The sequence below is a fragment of the Anguilla rostrata genome, chromosome 13 (genome assembly GCF_018555375.3).
Source record: "Anguilla rostrata isolate EN2019 chromosome 13, ASM1855537v3, whole genome shotgun sequence".
In the NCBI taxonomy this organism is placed as follows: domain Eukaryota; kingdom Metazoa; phylum Chordata; class Actinopteri; order Anguilliformes; family Anguillidae; genus Anguilla; species Anguilla rostrata.
The window spans coordinates 37,829,738-37,850,328 of record NC_057945.1 but is presented as its reverse complement, the minus strand read 5'-3'; the positions used below and the strand labels follow the sequence as shown (position 1 = coordinate 37,850,328).

The following is a 20,591-nucleotide window of genomic DNA, read 5'->3' as shown; positions in this document are numbered from 1 at the left end:
CCCCCCTCCCCTCCCCTTGCCCCCCCGCCCCCCCCCCCCCCATCCCGGATCAGCCGCAGTTCGCAGAGTGAGCCGTCGGGCCCCCCCGGACGGGACGCTGTCGCCCCCGCTCTGCTCCTCCTGCTGCCCCTGCGCCCGGCTCTGCTGGCCCAGGATGATGTGGCAGTGCCACGTCTCGGCGGCCGGCTGCCGCTGCTACCGCCTGAAGGGCTTCTCCCTGCTCAAGCACCTCCCCCTCTCTGCAGGCGGGGCCTGTGGGCGTGTCCTGGACCAGCCCGTGGGCGAGTGGCTGGACGGCGTGGGCCTGCCCCAGTACGAGAGCAGGCTGCTGCTCAACGGCTTCGACGACCTGCGCTTCATGGTGAGCCTCCCGCCGCCGCTGTCTCTCTCCTCTCTCTCTCTCTCTCTCTCACTCTCACTCTCACTGTCTCTCTCTCATGCTCTCTCTCCCTCTCTCTCTCTGTCTCACCTTCTCTCTCTCTCACTCTCACTGTCTCTCTCTCTCTCACTCTCTCTCGCTCTCTCTCTGTCTCAACTTCTCTGTCTTTACCCTCTCTCGCTCTCTCTCATGCTCTCTCTCTCTCCTCTCTCCCCCCTCTCTCTCTCTACCCTCTCTCTCTCTCCCCCTTCTGATTCTCTCTACCCCTTCTCTTGCTCTCCCACCCTCTCGCTTTCTCTCCCCCCTCTTTTTCTCTCTCTCACCCTCTCGTTTCTCTTTCTTTCTCTACCTTTCTTTATCTCCCACGCATATGATCCCTCTATCCCCCACACTCTTCCTCTGTGTCCCTACTTTTTCTTTTTCATAGTCCCATCTTCCACTGCCTCTCCACATGCACACTATCTCTCTCCCCCATCTTGTTCTCTTTCTCTCTTTCTCTCTTCCTCTCTCTCTCCCCCATCTCTCTCTCTCTCTCTGTCTCTCAAGTTCAAATGGCCTTATTGGCGTGAACGGAAATCAATCATTGCTGCCAGTGCAATACAGTGCATCCAGCTGTGTGCTGAGGGGACCCCAGTCTGTCTGTCTGTCCTGTCTGTAGTCTGTAGTCTGTGAGGGTGTTCATCCCTGTGAAGATGTTATTTGGACCCGAGCTCCTGTCTGCATTCTCAGACCCTCGGCTGTTTGTGGTTCTGGTCCATGCGCATTTTTAATAAAATCCGTAAAATTAACCGCTCGTGCTTCTCCTCCGTATGCTACCTGCCTTTTAACAAACAGCCTCAGAGGGACTTAATGACTGCAGCAGTGTGAAAACGACGGTGCCTAGAAGGCAGAAATGAGAACGGATGGCAGCTCGGCGCTGAAGGGACCGTGGACAAATGACCCCGCTGTTAAAAAAGCGTGCGGGGAACGATAGCGTTGAAAGTTTCTGCAGTTTCCAGCGTGGAAATAAATTGACCAACGACGGCGCAACTGCATACGCATTGAAAAAACGCACAAAAAAAAAAGGGAGTTTCTTTGTGTTACAGTTGGCGAGGCGGAGATTTGGCGAGTCTTGGTTTTCGGCCCCCAGGTGTTTTAATTAATTAGCTAATTAATCGCTAACGCTGGGGCTGTGCGTGCAGGCTGTGCCGTATGGATTGTTCTGGAATGCAGGCAGTATGTGCACCTATGTTGCTGGAAGTTAGCCGAAGCGCTTGCAGGTTGTGCGTCCTGCTTGCGCGTGCAAAAGCAGTGCCCACAAGCAGGACGGCAACGTAAATATGACTCATTTCCAGCCCGTCGCAATGGTGCGTCATCTCAACCCTCCCTCTTCATCACACTCTTCATCGCTGTCAGAGTGAGGGGGAGTCGAGAGGAACCTCTTAAAGTCTGCCAATCCCCCTCTCCCCCCTCTTCCCCCCTCTTCTCTACCCCGTCCGCTGGTCATATATTCTATGGAGGTAGAGTCAGCCACTGGCAGAAACACTGTGCTGGTGTCTAAGGCTACAGCTATCCCTGGGCCAAACGAGTGAGTGGTGGATGTGATTTATGTTGGAGCACTTAGCGGCCATAACAAAATTCCTGTTTAGGGCCACCGAAAGCCTGGGGCCAGCTCTGTACAGAGAGCACTGGGCATACACAAACATGACTCACAGTCTGTTTTTCCTTAAAAAAAGAAACAGTATGCAACAAATCTTGAAGAGATAGCACTGTAACTGCTCGTGTTATACCACCGAAGACCCAGCTCAAGTCTGGGGAGGGATTTGATCCACCCCCCCCCCCCCAAAGCTGATAGGGTGGCCCAGCTCCCCCCGCATCCCCCCCCCCTCCAGCCCCGCCCCCTCGTCTCCCCCTGTCTCCGATCCTCTGTAATTAGGCCCTGATTCCCTCAGTGACGCAGGTACCCCCCCCCCCCCTCCCACAGCCACCACTTCACGTATCTTCATTCAGAGCATACCTTAGTGGCAGGATGTCTTCCCTTCTGAAACTGGGCTGCCCCCCAGGGCTACATTACCCAACGTCTGAACATCCAGAGTTGCTGATTGAATTTTCGTGCAGGGTGAGAGGTTCATGACTGCCGTGGCTGTAGTAGACAGTAGATAAGTAAATCAACCTTCAGGTCAGATTACCTGAAAGCACGCGCCAGTTTCAGCACTAGGTGTGAAGGTTGTCCATGTCACGAGGAGAGGAGTAGTTCATACTTGTGACCGGAATGTAAAATAGATATATACTGTTCATGCTACAAGGTTGTAGACCTGTCATAAGGGAGAGGGGGGGGAAATATGAAAATATAGCCTCAGTATAGCCAACTAGCACTGTCTCACAACAGTAGCAAACTGGGTGCACTACAGTTTTCTTCTTCTTTTTTAAGTCATTGTGTTGGATTTCATTTGTATCTGTTTGGATCATTTTCAAGTGGAAACATAAGAACATCCTTATGACTGTGGGGGAAAAAAGTCTGTGGGGGGGGGGGGCAGGGGGGTGGGGTAGGGTGTGGAGAGATGCATGCTGGGAGAGGTCCCAATGTCTTCTGCAGCAATTCTCAAATATGGTCCTCGAGAGCAGTGCTGTTGCTGGGTTTCTTTTCTACTCAATAGTTAATCATTTATGCCACGGATTGGCCAGAGATTTAAATCACCTGGTGTCCCAGATTTAAATCGGTCCTGATTAGAGGGGAAGAATGAAAATCAGCAGTACTGCTGGCCTCGAGGGCCACATTTGAGTATCGCTGCTCCAGACTAATTTCAGACTCCGCAGCTCGGCGAAAGGAACGCGCTGGAAGATGCTGACTCCGCTCAGGTGACAGAATGCAGGAAATAGAAATGGCTTTGAGGTTTAGGACACAGGGTTATGGACAGGAGGCGCAAAGTCACAGACAGGAAGCACAGGGTTAAACATTACAGGAAAGTGACAGCATTAGGTTTGCAGGAAGACAGGGTTATACAGAGGAAGTCAAAAGGGTTACATACAGGAAGCAGGGTCGGGCTTCAGGACCGCAGGAAGCACAGGGTTACAGACAGGAGGCCCAGGCTTACAGACAGGAGGCCCAGGCTTGCAGACAGGAAGCGCAGGTTTACGGACAGGATGCGCATTCCTCAGGGTCAGCGCTGCCCCGCAGGTTCCTCCGGCGTAGAAACTGGGTCTCAGAGTTTTCCTCCCGGACCCACAGGGCCGCATGTTTTCAGGTGCTTTTTTTAGACAGGTACAAACCTGGATAAATGGGGCAGCTCTTCTCTTTCCTCTCTGATGACCTAGAAAAACCGGTGTGTTCGGATGCGCTACAGGTGCTGTCCTTGGCTGCCCGTGGCTCAAGGACCCCGCTTTTACTGCATGCAGCAAACTCTGACTGCAGACTGCTGGCATAAACTCTTTCTTCAGTCGTTTTTGCCCACAAACCATCCCTGGGCCACACAAATCAGCTGTTAGACGGCGGCTGTGATTTATATCGGAGCGCTTTCACAATAAAAGTCTTGTTTTTCCCGGCCGCCAATACCCCTAGGGCCATCTCCGTATGGAGGCTCTGAGCATAGCGAAAAACAGAACTCTCGATCTGATTTTCCTTATGAAATATTACCTTCAAATCTGGAAGCGATAGCACCTTAGGACTGCTCATATGATACAACCAAAGGCCCAGCCAATCCAAATGAGAGATTTGATCTAGGCTGGGAGATTCCCTCGTGTTTCGTTTGGCGTTCCTTGCCTCCCGATGGCATGACGGGAGGGGGGAAGAGATATTTTTAGCGTAATGGACACGCTGATTCTTCTCTCCGATGGATTAAAAATTTAAATTTCATCTGCTGCTGGCGGATGGACTCATCGGAGAAGAGAACCTCTGCTGTCATCGCAGTCATTATCATAGGGTTTCGGTGCACTGTGTGTGTAATGACACTTCCCAGCACAACGTGTCACAATGCCTAGCCCCTCCCAGTTCTGACACGGCCAATCAAAACAGCTTCCGGCTGTTGTGCTGTCTTCCTTATACACTGCCATGCTGCACGCAGTCTTTGTTATATGTGGAGGAGTAGCCTTCACTGTAGAGAGGGACAGTCCTTTGTATGTGTTGAAAAATGTGTGTGTTTGGGTTTGTACTGAAAGTTTTTCCGGATGTTTTGTTTAATTTACAAACCGTCTGCGTGATCAGCCTTAGTAACCAATCTCATGAACGGGACACTGTTAGTTTAGTGGGCACGGTGTGCTCTGCAGGTAACTGATGATTTGGTATGTTCCCAGTTGTGTCTAATTGTGGGCCTATTAGAGATCAGCTGGTGCTGACCAATGGGGTCATCTTTGTGCGGCTAGACTTAGGCAGTATGACATCAGAGCGGTTGCCTGCGTTGCCTAATCTGCCCAAACTGTTTTGATGAAGTGCCATGTAAATGCAATGATTCAAAATGCCCTGGTAACACGCGAAGTCTGAGTGCCTGCATCTCGGTTTGCTCTCGATTGCTTGGAAAGTTGTTTTGTATGTTTGAGCTCTTGCCTTGTGATAGATTGGCAGGCCCGTCCAGGGTGTATTCCTGCCTCTCGCCCAATGCACACTGGGATAGGCTCCAGCACCCCTCGCGACCCTGCCCAGGATAAGCAGCATAGATAATGAATGGATGGATATTTGAGCTTTGACCATTTTTTTATTGGTTCTCTTGACAGTATGCAACTTGTGAATTCTTAAAGATTCATGGATTATTAAAAATGTATTTAAGGAGCGGTCTGTAAATCATTCTCTTTATTCAGACGGAGTGGGTGGGGTGGGGGGGGGGCAGGGAGAGTTACAGAGGGGATGAGATCAGGATCGGAGTACAGCGGTATGGCGAGAATCGATCCGCTGGCTGTTTGGTCTCGGTGAGAGAGAGACTCTGCTTCCCAACAGACTGCGTACATCCTGCGACCTTTCAAATGAACATCCATTCTCCCGCACCACGATTGCGTGTCACACTTTTGGTGTGTCGACCCAGTGAAAATGTTTTACCTTTGCTTATCTGGGCATGTTTACCTTTACACTAGGGTGGCAGTGTAGTACAGTGGATAGGTGGTCTTGTAACCTAAAGATCACAGGTCCGATTCAATATAATGTAAATGCTATGTAAAAAAAAAAAAAACAAACAAAAAAAAAAGTTGTGTAAGTCGCTCAGGATAAGAGCGTCTGCTAAAAATGAAAGAGCCTGTACCCAAGGAAGTTTAGGGCTGCTGGGATATGTAGTCCATTTAGAGTTTCATCCTCTTGGCCCTTCAGCCCTGCTCCCGCTCACTGCCAATAATTCATCTCATCTTGGCGGCTTTGGCACATCCTTAGCGTCGGCTGACTTCCCCTGTGACATAAATTTAACATGAATGATGTCCTCTCCTTCGCACGTGAGGGGCGTCCGTAGCGTCTGGGTGCTGTGGCTGTGCGTCCTCTTCTCTTGTTGACGCCGAGGAAGGAGCTGGCGGACTCCCCGTGCCTCTCTCTCTCTCTTTTAGACAGGATGCAGATGCTGCGTGCCGTGTTGTTTAGTGACTTTGTGAATTATACGCACGCGCTGTTTCTGTCAGCGCGTCAGAGCAGAGCAGAGCAGAGCAGCGCGGGACACGCTCCGCTAACCCAGATTTATATGAGAGCAACAGCTTGCCTCGCTTATGCGATTGTTCCTGGGCTATGAAACGGTTACTGCAACCAATAAATGTCTTCCCTTAAACTCAAGGCCTTTCCAAGTGTGCCCTCTCTCTCCCTCTCTCTCTCTTTCTCTCTTTCTTTCTCGCTCTCCTCTCTGTCTTTTTCTTTCTCGCAGTAAAATTCATTTTAAAGATGATTCATTGGCATGTCTTTAGATGGTGTTTTTGGCATAGCAGAAAATGTGACAAAAGAAAAATGATCAACAAATAATTACACCTACTAAACAATGAATGAAAGCAGAGACTGGGCATCAGTGGAATACACAGACTGTTAACACTCAGTAGTAATGCCTGGGGACTGTGCTAGTGAGCAAATGCTTTAATAAATATCCGGCCGTAAAAATGTAATATGTGTAAGTCGTCATTTGTGCTCCAGGTAAGAGTGTTCTACTAAATGCCTGGAATACAAAGTATTGTAATAACAACAAAAGAAACATGGTTACCGTGTTCGTTTCTGACGGTGGTGAGCTGCAGTATCCCTGGAGACGGTGTGTCCTTAGACCTGTGGACCCAGAAACGCTGCTGTTTTTTTAAATAATAACACCAGAAATAAGTGTGCATTTACTGCAATGCAGAAATCTTGCCCTGGTCACATGGTCTCGTTTTGGTCATGTGATCTCATGTAATCCTTGTCCAAATGAACAGACCGCGATCTAGTGGTGCTCTAGTCTACATTAGGTCATGGTCGGGCTGTTTTCTATCTCTGACACTGAAAATATTCTGCTAATGTATAATTTCTTTTCTTTCTTTTTTTTTAAATTAATGCCTTATAACAATCTCCTGCATTTTGTTATTGGATTTTCCCATCTTAATAAGATTGTTTTATTAGATTTATACTGGGATTGACCTCTGTTGCCCCCTCAGCTCTGGTGTGCAGCTAGTTAATGTTCTTCAGCAGCGGGCTGAGTAATGAGTCTTGAGGATCCATTGATTTGGGACTTGGGCTCTCGGGAGGGGGAGACCAGGTTTCTGTCCTGTCTTATCTGTCACCCCCTTTTGCGCTGATCACATCCCTTCTCTAATTTAATCTGACGCACGTTCAGAGGAAAAAAACGAGAGTCCATGCAAATGAAGCGCCGGTGCGATGGAGTGCATTAGGAAGATTTCCCTGGAGCTCTCCCTCAGTCCCCCCCCCCCCTTCCCTCCCTCAGTCCCCCCCTCACCCTTCCCTCCTTCCCTCCCTCAGCCCCCCCTCACCCTTTCCTCCTTCCCTCAGCCCCCCCCCCACTAGCCCTGCCCCCGGAGCTCCAGTGTACCTTCTGAGAAGTGTGGCCGGCACTCTGCCCCCCGCCCCCCCCTCCCCAGAGCTCCAGCGGCCGGTGCTGAGGCCGTGATTACTCCGCTGGGCTGTAGTGGAGAGAAGCAGTTCTGCATCCCCGCTGAATGGAGAGTAATGAAGTTGATGAATGAACTGCAGCCCGTTCGTCACGCGACGCAGTGGATCTGGTGCATAATCACCCCCCTGCCCCCCCCTCCCCTGGCCGCACACACAGGCTGGGCTTTAACGTGCTTTTAGTTTATCACAGTCTGATGCCCCACAAGCCCCCCTCCCCTTAGCTCAGATAGACAGACAGACAGACAGGCTGTGAATGACTCTGTGTGACTCTGTGTGTCTCTGTGGTAAAAAAAAAAAAAAAAAAACATTTTAATCAGTTGACTTACAATGGGAGTGCCTTTGCCATTGCTTGTAAAATGGCGGTGGTGTCCTGGGTGTGTCTGACCCAGGCTAGCGGCTGTGCGGGTGCCGGCGGGCGAGCAGCACACCGGGGGTAAGTGGCTGCCCTGCCGGGAGTGGCTGTCTGGCCCCGGGCCATGGCACCGTGACAGGACAGCCTGGAGGCTCTTGGCTGAGCGGTGTGTGTTTTTAGGGAAATGACCTCCCCCTCTGTCCTGTACTGATCTGACCCCCCCTCCCATTTGATACAAATACAGACTGCGTGAGGAGTACTGCGATGTATTTTAATGTGTGTGTGTGTGTATGTGTGCGCGCGTGTGTGTGTGTGTGTGTGTGTGTGTGTGCGTGTGGTGCGTGTGGCGTGCGTGTGTGCGTGGTGTGTGTGTGTGTGTGTGCAGGGCGGAGATGTGATGGAGGACCAAGACCTTCGTGAGATTGGGATCACTGACCCGGGACACAGAAAAAAGATCTTGCATGCAGCACGTGCCCTGCCCAAGGTGAGTGCCCCCCCCCCCTCCTAAAATCCCCAACCCCCCCTCCCCTCCCAGGCCAGGGGCTCAAAGCTGTTCCTCTCTCAGTAACTTCCAGGGACAGTTTCAGCCTCATGTTTTATGAATGCCTTCTTTAACAAGTGCAATTGCAGACAGGCTTGTGTTCTTGTTGCTTGATTAGTACCTGATATCTGATTGTGTGCTCTTTAAGATGTGCTGCATAGGCTCGTAAAAGTGCATCGTCAGCACTCATTATGTTGGTTAACGATTGTGCTATTTAACGTGTAAACAAAAGCCCTGCAGTGAGCCAAGTGCACAGAAGCATGAATGAAAGATTTATAAGGGAACATTTTTAGCAAGCAACTGACCTCGTAAAAAGACACTGAATTTGCTTTTTAATTATTTTCAGAAAAAAAATAACACTTTGAATGGAGCGTGAGAAATCAACAGATGTGTTGGAAAAAGTCCAGAAGTTTTCTGTAAAAAAAATGCGCTATACTACTAAAAATTGAGTTGAAGTTGGCAACACTGCCTGAGTGGGTATCGTGTTGTGGCCTGTGTTTGACTCTCTGTCGCCCCCTGCAGGTGAAGGCCCTGGGCTATGATGGCAGCACCTCGCTATCCTCCTGGCTGGACGGCCTCGGGCTGCAGGAGTACCTGCACAACTTCCTGTCTAGCGGCTACCGCACCCTGGACAGCGTGAAGAACCTGTGGGAGCTGGAAATCGTTAATGTGAGTGCAGTGTAGTGTGTGTGTGTGTGTGTGGGGTGTGTGGGGTGTGTGTGTGGGGTGTGGTTGTGTGTCTGTGTGTTTGAATGGGTATATATTTATGCATGTGTGGGGTGTGTGTTTGTGTGTGTGTGTGGGGTGGAGGGTGTGTGTGTATGTTTATGCATGTGTGAGGTGTGTGTGTGTGCGAGTGTGAGTGGTGAGTGTGTGTATGTGAGTGTGAGTGTGAGTGTGTGTGGGGTGTGTGGGGTGTGTGTGTGGGTGTTTTGAGTGTGTATATGATTATGCATGTATGGGGTGTGTGTGTGTGGCGGGGGGGTGATTTGAGGACAGGTATGTGTGTATATACGCCACGTGCGGTTTGGTGATGAGGACAGGTATGTGTTAATATTATGCACACGTGCGGTTGGGTGATTTGAGGACAGGTATGTGTTATTTACTGCACACCTGCGGAGTTGGGTGATTTGAGGACAGGTATGTGTGTAATATTACTGCACACGTGCGGGTTGGGTGATTTGAGGACAGGTATGTGTGTAATATTACTGCACACGTGCGGTTTGGGTGATTTGAGGACAGGTATGTGTGTAATATTACTGCACACGTGCGGTTTGGGTGATTTGAGGACAGGTATGTGTGTAATATTACTGCACACGTGCGGTTTGTGCTGCAGGTGCTGAAGATCGGGCTCCTGGGACACAGGAAGAGGATCATCGCCTCTCTGGCGGAGCGACCATATGAGGAAGCCCCCGCCAAACCCCCCCGCCTGTCTCAGATCAGAGTAAGAGACACACACTCACACACATACACACACACACTCACACTCACACACACATACTCACACCCACACACTCACACACACACACAACACACACACACACACACCCACTCACACACACCACACACACACACTCACACACACATACACACACACACACACACACTCACACCACACACAACACCACACACACACTCACACTCACACACACACACACACACACACACACACACACACACACACACACACACCACACACACACACACATCACACACACATCAACAGCACACTCACCACACACACACACACACTACACACACACACACCACACACTCACTGCACACACACACACACACACACACACACACTCACACACACACCACATCACACACCACACAATCACACACACATACACACACTCACACAGCACATACACCCCACACACACACAACACACACTCACACACACACAACACACACTCCACACACACACAACACACACACACACACACACTCACACGTCTCAGATTAATAAGAGACACACACTCAACTCACACAGACACACACTCACACACACACATACACACACACTCACACTTACACGCACTCACACACACACATACACACACACTCACACTTACACGCACTCACTCACACACATACACACACACACACACACACACCCGCCTGTCTCAGATTAGAGTAAGAGACACACACCCACACACACACACTCACATTCACATGCGTGCACACACACACACACACTCTCACTCACACTCACACGCACACACACACACACACACACACACACACCACCACCACATAATGCCCATACCCTTCTCTGTGTCAGCCAGACCTGGCATCTCAGAGTCCTCCACAGTCACAGGACTCTACCTGACGCCCATGGACCCCTGCTCCTCCGGATTCGGAGATGCAGTGACATGGACCAAGAGTATGAGGCATCCGCTCGCCGGCCCCGCAGTGCCCGCCCCCGATCTCACGTGAGTCCCCACTTCCGTCTGTCTGTCTGACTGTGTGCTGTCTGTATGTCTGTCTGTCTGTCTGCATGTCTGTCTGTTTGTCGTCTGTCTACATGTCTGTCTTTCTCTCTGCTGTCTGTTTGTCTGTCTGTCAGTCTGTGTCTGCCGTCTGACCTGGTGCCTGTTCTGGTCTGTCTGCTGTCTGTTGTCTGTCTGTTTGTCTGTGTCTGTCTGCTGTCCATTTGTATTTATATGTCTGTTGTCTGTCTGTCTTGGGTTGGATGGATTGGCACAGTGGTAGACTGGGCTGTACCGAAGGTCGCGGTCGTTCCCGTAGGCCCTGCCGTGGTACCCTAGCAAGTACTTCCTGCATTGTCTGTCGTTTCCAGCTGTATAATGTACTGTAGTGCTATGTACGTTGTTTAAGTCGCTCTGGTGGCGTCTGCTACTGTATGTCATGATGTCTGTCTTCTCTGCTTTACTTGTTTGTCTGCTGTTTTTCTGTCTGCCTGCCTGCTGTATGTCAGCCTGTCTGTTTGTCTGTCTACCTGTGTCTGTATGTCTGCCTGACTGTTTGTTGTCTATGTCTGAGGTCTGTCTGTCTGTCTGCTGTTTGTCTGTCTGACTGTTGTACTGCGTGTGTTACTCTGCCTGGGTGTGCCTGTGTTATCCCCTGTGTGTCTGAGGTCTGTCTGTCTGTCTGCTGTTTGTCTGTCTGTCTGTTGTACTGTGTGTGTTAATCTGCCTGGGTGTGCCTGTGTTATCCTGTTGCCTGTCTGACTGTGTACTGTGTTATCTGCCTGGTCCTGTGTTATCCCTGTTTGTCTGTCTACTGTGTCTGGTTGTTACTCTGCTGGTGTGCTGTGTTTCCCTGTGTGTCTGAGGCCTGTCTGTCTGTCTGCTGTCTGTCTGTCTGTCTGTGTCCATTTGCTGTCTGTCTGTCTCCTGTTTGTCTGTCTGTCTGTTGTACTGTGTGTGTTACTCTGCCTGGGTGTGCCTGTGTTATCCCCCTGTGTGTCTGTCTGACTGTTGTACTGTGTGTGTTAATCTGCCTGGGTGTGCCTGTGTTATCCCCCTGTGTGTCTGTAAAACACGTAGAGGTTTAGGTGATACCCTTTAGATGCGCACTTACAATTACCTGTGGACATGTCGTCAAAGACCTTCAAAGTAGCTTCAGATGTCAGAAATCTATAACTTACAGTAGGTTTTAATAGCTGGAGGCAAAAGACAATTCCGTATCATAAAAAATATTAAAGCTCATAAATACCTTTGATTTCTTAGACGCTCTTATTAACAGGCCTACTCTTCTTATCGAGCTTCCTCAGACGACAGAATTCTGCTATAAGCTACTCTTTTCAGGGTGTCCAGAATGCTGCTACTCTAACTACACCGTGTGTTTTTTCTTTACGGCTTTTAGACACACGCGTGTGCCTCTCAGGAGAGTCAGAATGCTGTTACTAACGCGTGTGTTTTTCGGTTTTCGCACACGCGTGTGCCTCTCAGGAGCGGCAGAACGACCGGCAGCGGGAGACCCGGCTGACGCTGCGGCCGCCCAGCCACGCCGCGCCCTACGGCCCCACCCCCTCCTGGCAGCACCAGCCCGAGAAGCTCATCTTCGAGTCCTGCGGCTACGAAGCTAGCGTGAGGCTCCGCCTTCCGCCCCGGGCCCCGTGTCCCGGGGCTGCTGCTGCGGCTGCTAGGGTCGCCAGATTTAGGATTTCGTCTCGCAAATGAGACCGGGAGGAACCGATGGCGGGCCAGGGGCGGAGGGGAAGGGTAGCAGCTATCGGAACGGGTCTCAGACCGGGGGAGTAGTTGAGACGCCAATTCATTGCAAGCTAACTAAATTCTTCCAGTCAAATACTCAGACAGGACATTGTATTGTCGGGTCGGGACCACAAACTGGACCTGTACAAAGAGTATGAAAACTGGTCAACGCTGGGCATCTGGCAACCCCAGCTAATGCAGAGTGGGCCTCATGTGCCCTGGTCCTGCACAGTCACAGTGTTGTGGAGCAGTTTAACTACATGCAGTGACACTAGTAGTTTAATTACATTTTACAGCAGTTTGCTGGCAGTTCAACTACATTCAAATTTGTGCAGTGATTTTAGTAGTTAATCACTTTTTTAAAGTCATATTCAGGTGTAGAAACTACCAACTACTGTTGGCCTAAAATATTTTTTTCCAAACCCCTTTGACCAAATACCACCTCCTCTCTCTCACTCTCCCTTTTAACTGCCAATCATTGCTGGTTCTCCCCATTGAGCTGTATAGTGGTTCTCCCTGTGTGATAAAAGAAGGCATTGCTCACGTGCCTCTTGTCTGGGGGAACTTAATGATGTCTTTCTTTGAAAGATTTTTACAAAATAGTAGTTTGAACCGGGTTGTTTGAGTAATTGTCGTTTCACAAGCTACATTTCTCTTCAGGGTAACTTTGCTGTAGCTCAGCTTCTTTCAGTGAGTGCAGCAGTTGGCAGTTTGCAACCTTCCTTTTCTGAGGCTGTTAGCCCTGTTTATGGAGCGGGAAAATCTGGTGGATTGCAGGCCCTCCGGGCCTCTGCTATAGAAGCTATGAAACGCTATGGGCTCTAATCACGCTCTCTCTCCCAAGCGCTCTGTTCTGATGAATCAGGTTCGGCCCGTTAGAGTTTAAAGTCTGCTCGCAGATTTACCGTTTGCAGCGCCGTCGTAAAAAAAAAAAACGGAGTCCTGGATGGATCGCTGATTGCCGTGGCTGATTTCTCTTCCCTTAATGCCGCATCCCGCTTGTTATTGCTGGTCTTCAAAAGCCATCTGCTGAACGCAGATGCTCGTGGCACGAAACGAATCGATAAAATATTTAAAGTGTGCGTCGGGCGTTTCCGAGCCGCACCGAGCGAAGTTGTTTGCGGTATAATGGCTCTGCGTCAGGGCCCTGATAAGGTATTTTAAAACACTTGGCCCCGGTAAACGCACGCCTTGCTTCGCGTCAGCAGTTTTAGCTGTGTGGTCGGGTCTTACAGAAACCGCACGAGCCCGTCAGCAGACACGACGCCCGTGAAAATTGCTTCTGTTCGACGGAGCGTGTTGTCGTTCATCCAAACGGCTTCTTTTTTTTTTTTGTTTTTTGATGCCCGTCCTTGTCGACCTGCTTTTACAGTACCTGGGATCGATGCTCATTAAGGACCTGAGAGGCACAGACTCCACCCAAGACGCCTGCGCCAAAATGAGGGTACGTCAGTCTCTCTCTCTCTCTCTCTCTCTCTCTCTGTCTCCCTCTCTCTTTCTCTCTCTCTCTCTCTCTCTGTCTCCCTCTCTCTTTCTCTCTCTCTCTCTCTCTCTCTGTCTCCCTCTCTCTCTTTCTCTCTCTCTCTCTCTCTCCCACTCAGAACAAAATGTACAGTAAAAATATTCAGTGTTAAATCAACTCACTGTACATGTAGCCCTACTCTTAATCCCATTGGACTCATATGTGCTCTGTCACGGGTTAACACTGGACATTTTACTCTGTGGGACTGTTTTTATGTGGCACCCTGAGGTATAGACCCCCCCCCCTCCATCTTTCAAAAGGGTCACTAAGTCCTTAGGGGCTTTAGAGGTGTGAGTCTGTTCTCATGCAGGAGGACTATGATTGGTGGACTGGACGTGTCAGTCAAGATCTGGACATCCTTCTAATGTCATGTTATGCCATCTCCTCGCCATGTTTCTGTCAGAGGTCAATAGAGCAGATGAGGAAGGTGCCCACCATCATCCTCTCCATCACGTACAGAGGGGTGAAGTTCATCGACGCAGGGGGTAAGGTAAGGGTGATCGGAGCAAAGTCTATCGCTGTGTTCTGTGTGCAGCCATGTATTCACATACCACAGTATTCTGCAAAGCAGGACTGCCTAGATTTTCAAAAAGCACAGAGAAAATCCATTAAGGTAATTGGTTCCTTTAACTGGCAAGTCAAGCAACTGAATAATTTGGGAATTAATTAAAGAAAAATGCTGAAATACAGTTATTTTCCACTTCGAATATGAGGTTACTTCACCTTATCCCGGGAGTAGAAGTGACCTCATGTGGTGCAGATCGTGTAGCTGCCAGGAATATGATCTCATAAATATTCCTTCCGCCGCGCAAGACATGTTTCTTTCCCCACATTAAAGTGAAGTGTCATTTTTCAGCCTCCAGTGTGTGCTGGCCAGTGACAGTATGATGCAGTGTGGGGGTACGGTGTCTAATGCGTTTAATCTCAGACGATGCCTGACCCCTGACCCCCCCCCCCCCACCCCTCCTGCAGAACGTGATCGCGGAGCACGAGATCCGGAACATTTCCTGTGCGGCCCAGGACCCGGACGACCTCTGCACCTTCGCCTACATCACCAAGGACCTGCAGAGCAACCGCCACTACTGCCACGTCTTCAGCACGGTGGACATGGTGAGAGGCGTCACACAGAGCGCTAGCAATGCTAACATCTATTAGCACGGTGGGCATGGTGAGAGGCGTCACACAGAGCGCTAGCAATGCTAACGTCTTTTAACACGGTGGACATGGTGAGAGGCGTCACACAGAGCGCTGGCAATGCTAACGTCTTTTAACACGGTGGACATGGTGAGAGGCGTCACACAGAGCGCTAGCAATGCTAACGTCTTTTAACACGGTGGACATGGTGAGAGCGCTAGCGCTAGCAATCACGGTGGATATGGTGAGGTGTTATACACAGAATGCTGCACATGCTACGCTTCAGCACGGTGACATGTGAGACACTAGCGCTAGCAATGTTAACGTCTTTTAGCGCGGTGGACATGGTGAGAGGCGTCACAGAGCGCTAGCAATGCTAACGTCTTTTAACATGGTGGACATGGTGAGAGGTGTCACACAGAGCGGTAGCAATGCTAATGTCTTTTAGCACGGTGGACATGGTGAGAGCGCTAGCGCTAGCAATCACGGTGGATATGGTGAGGCGTTATACACAGAATGCTAGCAATGCTAATGTCTTTTAGCATGGTGGACATGGTGAGAGCACTAGCACTAGCAATGCTAACGTCTTTTAACACGGTGGACATGGTGAGAGGCGTTACACAGTGTGCTAGCAATGCTAACGTCTTTTAGCATGGTGGACATGGTGAGAGGTGTTACACCCAGAGCGCCACCAATGCTAACGTCTTTAGCACACTGCACATGGTGAGAGGTGTTACACAGAGAGCGCTAACAATGCTAACGTCTCTTCAGCCCGTTGGACATGGTGAGTGGTGTCATACACAGAACGCTAGCAATGCAAACGGCAAGGCTCACAGAAGATCCTTTCAGATAACAGGTAACTCCCTGTGTGTGCATATTAATCACAGGCACCTCCCCCTTTTCAGAACCTGACCTATGAGATCATCCTGACTCTGGGACAGGCATTCGAGGTGGCCTATCAGCTGGCCCTCCAGGCCCAGAGGACCAGGCAACAAGTGATTTCGTCAGGCCCGGGGTCGGAGGTCATCGAGACCCGGTCAAGCCGACCCATGTCCAGCTCCCGTCGGTTGTCAGCGGTGAGTAGATCACCTCCAGCCTGGACTGAGCATGCCCAGTGGCACACGTCAGGGCCATCTTGTAGCTGAGCGCATTTCTAATGCACATTCCGCATTTTTACTGCACACACAGTTGAACTACTACTGCAGCAGATCTTATGAATATTCATGAATGGGCAAGGCCGAAGGCAGTGGAAGGTCTGTCCTTGGGCATGCCTCTCTTCATGAATATTCATGGATTTTTAATGAAGCGCAGGACGCAGTTGACCATCTGTTTTGCTGCAGAGCATGGTTCTTTGACAGCGCTCATACAGTCCAGTCTAGCCTAGCCTGCCCTTCCCGACCGCACCTGTCGTCCTCTCCTAACGGGCCCTCTGTGTCTGTCTGTCTGTCTGTGTGTGTGTGTGTTCTCTCGGTCCTCCTCTATCCCAGAGTGCACCTGTGCTGCAGAGCCGCTGTCATGCGTGTTCGGCGCACCGACCCTCCTTCCTTCCGCTGCGCTCTCTCAGTCCTACAGTCCAGGTTCTGCTCTCTCTCTCCTTTTTCCTCCCCCCGTCTCTCCATCCCTTCTTTCTTTTTTCAACCATTTCAGAAAATATTACATCCACAAAATACCTCCTGACGGCTAATTTCATCCTCATTTTCAACCATTAAAACACCAAATAAGGACATATTGCACTGGGGCAACGTTGCAAGCATGCACTTAAAATTTTACTTCTGGAATACAGAGAGGCTTTTATGTTTTGTGTGCCTGTCCAATATTGAACAGCTCAGCGGAGCCAGCGGTGTTGTGCTCAGTGAGATGAGTATCAGCAGGTTGCAAAGTAAAAACCCTGGAAAAATATTATGTATAATATCACTGAGGGGTGTTCCTGTTTCCTGTGGATACTGTATTTTATTAACGAGCACAGCACAACACTCAGAAACATATACTGAAACAATGCAGACCAAATGTTTTCTTTTTGCCCATTCACTCTCCACTTCTCCCTGTTTTTTTGTTTCTCCATTTTGGCCTGTCTCTCTGTCTTTATCCTTCTGTCTCTCTTCTTCTTTTCCTGGATGGTGAAATCCATCTCTTTATTTATTTGTCTTATCTCACCCTGCTTTTTGTGTCCAACTGATCTGTCTCCCTCTCTTATTACGCACACATACACACACACACACTGTCCTTTCATTTTCAGCATGTATAGATATTGTAAGGCCTAAGGGCTCTGAAAAGATCATACCTCATGCCATGATGTCACTTCCTTTGTCTCAGCCCATTTCCTTTTACCTTGCTTTGTGTTTTGCTATCTTGCAGCATGTAGCATTGTTGTAAAAGAGCAGGGCTGGCCTGTCTGGTGTGGTAGTCAGAGTTTGTGATGGGGTTTGGTCGCTAAAGCAACATGAGTGAGAAAGCCAACCATAGCTGCAAAGACTGGATTAATGTGGCTGTCCCCCTTGCCACTGTCTGAGCTTTACCTACTACTGACAGATTTCTACTACTTTCTTTCTTCCATTTGCTTTCTTGTTCTGGTCTCTTGTCTGTCTGTCCGTCTGTTCGTCTGTCCGTCTGTCTATCTGTCTTTCTCGTCTAACTGAACGTGACCATGTTCACCAGGACATCTGCACTCTCCTCTTCCTGCTCTGTGTGCTATTGGTCAGGTCTAATGATCTGAACCTTCTCCTCACCCAGCTCTGTGTGCTATTGCTCAGGTCTAATGATCTGAACATTCTCCTCACCCAGCTCTGTGTGCTATTGCTCAGGTCTAATGATCTGAACATTCTCCTCACCCAGCTCTGTGTGCTATTGCTCAGGTCTAATGATCTGAGCATTCTCCTCACCCAGCTCTGTGTGCTGTTGGTCAGGTCTAATGATCTGAGCATTCTCCTCACCCTGCCCTGTGTGCTATTGGCCAGGTCTAATGATCTGAGCATTCTCCTCACCCAGCTCTGTGTGCTATTGGCCAGGTCTAATGATCTGAGCATTCGCCTCACCCAGCTCTGTGTGCAATTGGTCAGGTCTAATGATCTGAAGGAGAGAGCGTTGTCATGCCGATAGGCTACGCTTTTATCATGGGTAGTGGGGGGTGTGAGTGATGCTCTCATCTCCTAAGTTTGGAGTCTGATCCCTTGCCTTTGCCCCCCCCCCCCCCCACCTCCCCTCCCCCAGCTGGTGGACCCTATGGAGCTTGAAGCAGAGACACATTCCCTGGGCAGTGCCACGTGGCTGTCGGACCAGAGGGACTCTACCAAGCGCCCCATCAACACCACCAAGTATGAAACAACCATATTCTGAAGTTGGCCACGCCCCCCCCCCTCACCCCCCACTTTCCCTGTGCTCTGTGCCTTCTCACTGTGACTCCGCCTCCCCTCCAGGACTGGCCCCAATCCCCCTCTCCTGCCCTCCGTGTGCTTCTGTACAGGGAGCTCCTCCCCTCTCGTCCAGCTGACCCTGTGATGTCATACCCTCATGACTGCTGACGTTGCAGTCATGGCCAGAGCGTGTTGCCCTCCTGTGCGCTAACTTCACTTTGCTGAAAGTAGTTCCGACGTCCAGGCAGTTATTCCTCACTTCATAGGTTTAAAAACCCTCTGTGAACTGATGTTCTAAAAATTTTTATTTTATTATATAGGCTTTGTGCCATTAATTTCTGTTTCTCAGACCTGCCCAAAAACTGCCTTGGAGGATTTGTCCCTGTTTGTAGACACGGATGTCTGATTCATTTTTTTGAAAAATTCGTCGGCCACGTAGCACATTTAAAACTTACTTACCTTCCATGCATTCAGCACATAAGTACGTCTGTTTTTTACGCATCATCTCAACTGTGTCACTCGTGTTCTTTGTGTTCTTATCATGTCTGAACGTTAATGTGTTGATGCCAAAGCTGTAGTATTCCTGAGCTTTTAATCAGATGCCCCTGTCCCGCGCAAAACACGATGACAACGTGTCCCAAACCTCCTTGCGCCCCCTCCCCCCCCACCCCCATTTCCTCACACTTCCTGAGGAAATAACACCCCTCCTCTTTTTTGACAATCCGGTCTTCCTCTCTTTCCACTCGTTCTTCTCACGTTTCTGTCCCTGGTGATGATGCAATCATGTTTCCATTCTGATACACTTCCTGTCTTACCAGGCGTCGCCCTCTCTGAAGAAGTGCTCTCTCTCTCTCTCTATCGCCCTCTCTCTTTGCCGTTTGGTACTTACTGCCTGTAGTGCCCAGGCTGGGATTTTCAAAAAAATGCCATTCGGCACAACGGAACTGAACAATCACCCTGTTTTTGAAGAAAAAAAATTTTTGTGTCTTTTTTTTTTTTTTTTTTTTTTGCAAACTGTTCCAGAATCGGAGTGCAAATGTTTGTCCCATCCTCTTCCGGTGGAATGTCTACTGGCTCCCACCGGGTCAAAAGCACTCTATCTGTAGTTCGGAACTCTATGGTCCAGTGGAGTGAACCTGCTTTTCCACAAGTAAGAAGAGCCAACCTTCAGCATAGACTCCCACTTATCTTCTCTGATCTTGACTGAGTCGCATGCAATTGCATCGGAGTACCTAAAATGGAGTCCCCTCGCCCTAGATACACTGCTCGTCGTACCTTACTTGATCCGGTGCCATTACACAGTCGTAGCCAGTGGCTTCAAAGTTCCAGACTTATTTTTCCAAACACTGTGATTTGATTATAGGTTGACAGTAAGATGTGGGCACATCCAGTTTAATCTCTCTCTCCTGGTCCTGGTTTCTAAATGATCTTAGAAGGTTTGTGGCCAGTGGCTGTTAAACTGCAGTGTGTTAGGCTAACTGTACTTCCTCCCGATTCTCTGACTGTTAGATACTACACCAGGTTGTGGTCTTTAATCGTATTTGTTGATGTAAATGGTTTAGTTGGTTGGCAGACATAGGTTGTAGTCATTGTGCTTTGGCATGCAGGCAGTACTTTACAGTTTTATCCTATTTCAGTTGCAGAATTGAAATAATTGCGACATGGCCTGTAGTGTTTTTGGACTTTTGTAGCCCACCTGGTGCATGGTGTCTTAACTCGTGTGATTTTTTTAAGGCATTAGATGACTTTTGATTTTCTTCTTCCATTCCATTTCATGTATTTCACGTGTCATATTTTTTTTCTGTGGTGTCTTCCTCCTCTCCTGTGTTTTTAAAAATGTAAATGCAGTTTTACTAATTGATTTCAGTAGTCACTGAACTAAGGAATCAAAGCTCAAAAAAAAGAGTTTAACTTAAAATTTAAGACCAATGAATACTTGTCCTACTCAAATGGTTCAAGGCAATCAGTTTCCTCAAACCATTTGAATAAACTGAACTTATTTTTGTTATATCATGTAGCAGAAACTATGTTCTTCCTTACAGTTTCAGTATTTTTCATTAACGGTAAATGTTTTGAGAATGGGTAAAGTGAGATGCTGTCTT

At 49.3% G+C, this 20,591-nt stretch overlaps 1 protein-coding gene across 1 annotated transcript; it reads left to right on the top strand.

The window, feature by feature from the left end:
• The first annotated feature begins 127 nt into the window (after positions 1 to 127).
• On the top strand, positions 128 to 20,497 carry LOC135237338 (ankyrin repeat and SAM domain-containing protein 1A-like). The gene is made up of 11 exons (XM_064304417.1): positions 128 to 361; positions 8,141 to 8,239; positions 8,819 to 8,965; positions 9,633 to 9,740; positions 12,229 to 12,357; positions 13,856 to 13,932; positions 14,402 to 14,495; positions 14,978 to 15,115; positions 16,045 to 16,215; positions 16,627 to 16,716; positions 18,347 to 20,497. Exons 1-11 carry the CDS (start codon positions 155 to 157, stop codon positions 18,470 to 18,472), a joined length of 1,386 nt encoding a protein of 461 aa, XP_064160487.1. The 5' UTR covers positions 128 to 154; the 3' UTR covers positions 18,473 to 20,497.
• Positions 20,498 to 20,591: the final 94 nt, after the last annotated feature.

Coding starts and splice junctions, on each gene's coding strand:
- LOC135237338 (XM_064304417.1), top strand. CDS start 155: ATGATGTGGCAGTGCCACGTCTCGGCGGCCGGCTGCCGCTGCTACCGC. Junction 12,358..13,855: donor CCTGCGGCTACGAAGCTAGC/GTGAGGCTCCGC, acceptor CTGCTTTTACAG/TACCTGGGATCGATGCTCAT. Junction 16,717..18,346: donor CTCTCAGTCCTACAGTCCAG/GTTCTGCTCTCT, acceptor CCCCTCCCCCAG/CTGGTGGACCCTATGGAGCT.